Source organism: Echinococcus granulosus (genome assembly GCF_000524195.1).
Source record: "Echinococcus granulosus chromosome Unknown EG_S00164, whole genome shotgun sequence".
Taxonomy (NCBI): Eukaryota; Metazoa; Platyhelminthes; class Cestoda; order Cyclophyllidea; family Taeniidae; genus Echinococcus; species Echinococcus granulosus.
The window spans coordinates 6,228-11,977 of record NW_020170544.1 but is presented as its reverse complement, the minus strand read 5'-3'; the positions used below and the strand labels follow the sequence as shown (position 1 = coordinate 11,977).

Sequence of the window (5,750 nt, the reverse complement as noted above, 5' to 3'; positions counted from 1 at the left end):
AGCTAGCTGGCTAGTAGTGAGCGGGGAGACACGGTGTAGTTCTAGCATCGCGTACTTTAAATGACTTTGTTTACATTGGTGACTATAAGTACACACAAAGTACTCTCATACGTGGTATCGGTAAATTAAAAGCATTAAATGAAGCCGCGACGTTGAGGAATGCACGAAGTTCAGCCATGAAAAAATAAAGTCTAATAGAATATCGAGACAGTCCACTCGATTCCACCTTACACCACTCCCCAGGCTGATACGCACTTCAACACAATGCAGAAGGATCGGGAACACTTCCCCACCCGGGTTTTAACATGGCAAATTCTCAAGAGTTAATAAATCCGGAGACAGAAACGTGTTCTGAGTTTGTAAGCATCCTGCAGCTGGTATTTACTTCTAAACAATGTCAAACGATCGGAAACACTGAACAACTGAGGTTTCAACATGACTACGGCAGTACCAACCTCGTAGAGTTCGTCAAGCTAATATTGATGGTTTGAGATAACAATTTCACAATATGGAAACGAAATACAAAAAGGTCGTGATGACGTTTACATTCAGCGTCGTCATCACGCATCCATCTCCTCTCAACAACTACCTCCTTTCACGATACACCATCCACTTTTTTCCAATCACCCTCTCATCCTCTGCTACTACTTTCTAGTGGGTAGAGTAGACGCATTTCCATCCTTAACGAAGTTAGATGCTCTGCTAACTCCCTCTGAAAGTGGAACTCGCCATACCGCCAATCAAAAGTGGTCTCCCATTGGTATTCCGAGTGCCACATGAACAGAGCCTACCGAGATGGCGGGTGTGGCAATACGCTCCCTCTACACCAATGCCTCCTTCCTGATTTTACCCTCGATTAAACGGACTTAAGAGGTAAATAATAAGGCCTAGTGATTTCATCTTAACAAAGTTCTTCATTCGTGTTCCCCATTTAGACTCACAATGGAGAATGACACGTGGCACGATGACGATGCTGTGCGAGTCGAAGAGAACCCGCTCAAGGCGATGAGTGGGACATCAAATCACACAATTATGTCCTCATCGTGGTGTGCTGGGGGAAAACTCATTAGAAAGATGAGGATGTTTATCCCATTTTGCTCATTCCGGATCTGTAACTCCTACCGCCCTGATTTCCCCACAATTACTCCCAGTTCCTCTTTTGGAGGACAGGAGGGTTACGCATAAATGCCAAATGCGTTGATGAGAAGACGCAGGACCACCCCACTCGTTGAGGATACTGGATACCAGATGCACTAACAAAAGCCACTTTCCCCTCAAAACGCACCCCTCCTTACACATTAGGTTTAAGTCAATTGCAATGGGTAAACAAAAGGGAGAATCGCACGGTCAATTTTATTTATTAACCAATAATGGTGGAATGGAGGGGAGAATGAAGCTGCTTAACTAGTCATTGGTACAACGGCCACACACCTCTCAAAACGTTTACTTGACGGTCCGAGTCGAGAGCCAGAGTCAGACAGATGCGGATGGGCGTTGTCCTCTTCTCCATTGCCCGGATGACTCGGACCGCATTCAGCGCCACAGCGAAGACAGATAGGAAGAAGATTGAGATAGGCTATAATGAAGGCGTCCCTTTTATAGTCCTCTTGCATGCATCATTTAACAGTGCAACGTGCAGCTAGTACATGGAGCAAGGTCACACCCAAGTCCAAAAGCGTAGTTCCCACCGCACACTTGGAGTGTGAATGCAGTTGCCTGCAACGCTTGAACTCCCATGAGGTCAACCTCCATTTGGCTGAATATATAATACTTTAGTGGAAAGTGTAGATCAGAATGGGTCCCAGTGGGAATAGATAAACGAAGTGGCCGTGTATTTCGGCAGTTGGAGAACTAGATCAATGTTATCCTATTTCATTCACTAAATTCATTCATTTCATTGCGCTACAAAGTGCTGCAAGAAAGAAGACTATGAAAGGGGGCGCCTTCAGCTGCCCTCGTCAAGTACTTCCACAATAGCCTTTATCATTCTTCTCACTGTCTGTCTTCGCTGTCGCGTTAAATACGGTCCAAGTCACTCGTTCCATGTGGAAGTGGGCTGCGCACATCCGCATCCGCCCGGCTCTGGCGTTCCACATGCACCGCCAGGTCAACATACTGAGAGGCATGTGGCCGTTGCGTCAATGGCGGATTAAGTAGCATCATTCTTCTCTCCATTCTTTCACCATGGATAAATAAGCAAATTGCATTGTGCGAGTGCCCCTTTTTATTATCCTCTATGGCTAACGCAAGTGTGAAGTGTAATGATGAGGTAAGTTGAAACGGGAAGGAGATAGTTGCTAGTGGTGCTTGTGGGCAGAGGTTCCACCAGGACATTTAGCCTTGCATAGTCTAGTGATTGCACCCGGGACATTGTGGATGCCAAAATAAAGGGGAAAGCAGAACGCCAGAAGAGCAAAGTGGGATGGCCAGTCCTCCTGTCCGCTGAGTTTTTCCTCTCAGCACATCATGATGCGGGAAGAAATGTGTGACCAACTCTCCACCACATCTCATGGAGCTTGTTCTGTTCAGTATGAATAGCCACATAATCCTCTTAACGGTTGCCTCCATTGCTTTTACTACCGGAACCTACCCGAGTAGAAAACGAGAATGAAGAAATTCATCAAGTTAAAATCATCATTCCCTTTTAGCTACCACTTTAGCCTGTTTAAGTGAGATCAAAATTCGAAATGAGGTTAAAATGTACATGGTTCGTATTCCTGTAGTCTGCACCAGGGTACCAAGTATGGTCATGTGATACTCGGTGGTTCCCTTTACTATGCGAGATCTGAAGGAGTAGGCGACGTGGCATCTCCAAACGGAGGGGAAATCGTTAACCAAGCACTGGTAAACCAAAGTCAGCTCACTTGAGGAACCCATGGAAAATAAGTTTAGTAGCAGACACCTTCCTTCTCCAAAATATGTCACCGTATTCGCCGAAGGGCTATTAGCGTGTTCTTGGCACTTCAAGAGCACTCCACAAATGTCGTCCGCCAAGATCTTGTGAAGTATGGAGGCGTTGGTTCAATGATGCTCGGTCAAATATTGCAGCTCACTCAAAGATGAATCTCGGGGTGGTAGTGTCTCCACGCTTGCAGTCTCCGTGGCCATGCGTTTCGTTCAGTCGATTCGTAGTCGCCTTCAGGCATTGGTTCCGTATAGCCTGCGGTCTTCGTAGGCACTTGCTACTTAAGTTGAATCAGTAGGCAAATTAACTTGAACAATTCTGCCTTGTGCGAGCATCATTGTTCGCACAGAAGTCAAATGCAGGTGCAAGTTTCGTTTTCAGGGGGAAAGAGCAGAGCATCCAACTTCGTCGAGAGAGTGAATGGGTCTACTCCATTCAGTCAATGGTGGTAGTAGTGGATGAGTGAGTGAGCTGGAAACATGTCGGATACTAGTGGCATTGCGTGCCTTTTTGTTACACTGCAGTATCGCGAAGTTGCCTCAAAGACAAACTATTCGAATCTCCTCTGGATCAAGCCTGAGGTTTCTGGCTTGCAATTTATTGTAGGATTTGCATTTGAGTTGGTTGACAGGACTGATAAATATGGGAATAAAGTCTAAACGTCGGCCTATTTTGCACATTCTGCAGTAATTTTGTTTAAAGTAACTACAGGGAGGTCAATTTATTATATCATTTAGTCAAGCGGAATGATCAGACATAAGTCGTTTTGGTTCGGTGCCCAAGGGAATGACTGGGGTCCCCTGGACTGACCACAAACTACCATAGCTGTCATCGACACTGAGGTAAAGATGAGAAGACCTCTTTCAAGGGTTCGCAAAATTCAGATGGCCGAATTTCTCCTACAGTTTAAACTGTGTGAGTATCCTTATCCTTTGGTTGATAATCGTGACCAGTACGCCTTCGTCCATCATCAAACGTTCACTTTCATTGTTGCCTGTTGTGCCGATCAACGGTGTCCAGGTTGCACTGGTCTGCGATGCATTCACCAACCACTGTTATGGGCAGAAAAGATTCAGAGGATGGTGTAGCTCCAACTTCCCAATGAACGAGAACTAAGATATGTGGGGAACTGATAGCCTAGTTCAGGTTGAAATGAGCTTTAGAATTGCCTTCAATTAGTAGAAGATCAACATTGTTGACCCCTTTTTTGTAGTATAGTAAGTGGACCGGTTCTATCAGTTGACTGTTATAGACTGCGTGTTGCCAAGTAATCAGAGTTAACATTTCCATCATAGCATTAAACAGACTTCATTCGACCACATTTTTTACTGACATGCGATACAAACGCTGAGCTAGAAAAAACTCCCCCAATTTGGCCTTTTTCTGCAATTTTTGTCACTTTACAGTTAACAAACGCTGCAACTTTACAGTGAAGGCTTAAACTCACGGGTCTTATTACTTGCACATGCATGAAAGAAGGTAAATTTCAAGGTACTTAAATCTGAAGTTAAGAGCTGTTAGTTGGGAGAGAGAAAAGCGTGAATTCATCCACAGTTACATGGGTTGACTTGTTGACCTTGACACAAGCTGTTTCATTGGTTCATGTCAAGGCTACTAAATTATATATGCACTCTAAGACTGAATTATAGGGTGAGTGCCCAAATTTGTTCATTAACAAATTTTTCTCGTGGGTGGCTATTTGTTCAGAAAGGACGCGGGATGCTAGACAATGGCAGGATATTCCAGAATAGGCGAGGAAGGTGCAGATAACAGGTGATGTGACATTTTGACACCAAAATGAATGTCAACTAAAAAGGGCACCATAAGCTCCCTGAGACGTAATGATTAATGTCAAAATTTGATATAGCCTGGTCAAATTGTAACTCGTTTTCTCTCCAACATTTTTACTGGATAAAACGAAACAAAATTAATTTTGTTAGGTATATTTTGACGGAAACTAATTTGAACTTATTGAAAGGCGTCTTTTGGCAAAAAGCAATGGGAAGCATTTGTAAAAGCCCCTTTTAAAAAACATTACAACCACAGGTATTCTGGGCCTACTTAAATTCTAGATAAGTAGTTCATATAGAGTTTTTGTCTTTATAGATGGTGCTTGCACACATTATGCACACAGTGGAATATCGTCTACCCTTCATCAGCATCCCTAAAATTAATTCCCCTTGGCTAAGGTTCGGTCTGTGAAAAGTGTGATACTCAGAGACCCTACTTAATTCGATACTGGTAGCCTTATTCCACAAAGGCATTCATTTTTCTGCCTCATAGGTGAATTTGTCATTTCATCAATTCCTTCTCCTTCACTTCTCGTCGAAAGCCAGCATTCTCGATTCGACTTCAAGGTCACTGGCATAATCCTAACCCCCATCAGACTGCTTCATAAATGCCAAATTAGAGGTTGATATTTAAATGATTACCTCAAGTCACTTAAATGGATATAAATTGCGTTCTTCCAGTAAATTTTCTTATTTGGTACGCCTTTTTTGGCGCGTTCGTGAGGTGGGCACCTTGTGAACTCCGCCTATAGCTTTCACCTGCCTCCGTCTGTGGGCAATCTTGATTGTTCTGCTCTTGAATGAAATAGGATTGCTTTGATCTTGTTCTCTAACCAAAAAATAGTAAGCGATTACTTCATACTCCAAGTGTGTGGTTGGAGCAACGCTCCTGGACTTGGATGCGACCTTGCTCCATGTACTGTTAAGTGATGCATGAAAGAGGACCACAAAAGAGGCGCCTTTAACTGTCCTCGCCAGGTACTTTTATGATAGCCCATCTCCTTCTTGTCACTATCTGTCCTCTCTGACGTGCTGAATGCGGTCCGAATCATTCA

The 5,750-nt window shown here is 43.9% G+C and overlaps 1 protein-coding gene across 1 annotated transcript; it reads right to left on the bottom strand. All coding sequences in view use genetic code 11, as the record gives it.

The window, feature by feature from the left end:
- Positions 1–1,400: 1,400 nt before the first annotated feature.
- Positions 1,401–2,160, bottom strand: EGR_09738 (hypothetical protein; the record flags this gene model as incomplete). Its single annotated transcript, XM_024498987.1, has 2 exons — positions 1,401–1,576; positions 2,025–2,160. The coding sequence occupies 2 exons, from the start codon at positions 2,158–2,160 to the stop codon at positions 1,401–1,403; spliced, it is 312 nt and encodes a 103-aa protein (XP_024346588.1).
- Positions 2,161–5,750: the final 3,590 nt, after the last annotated feature.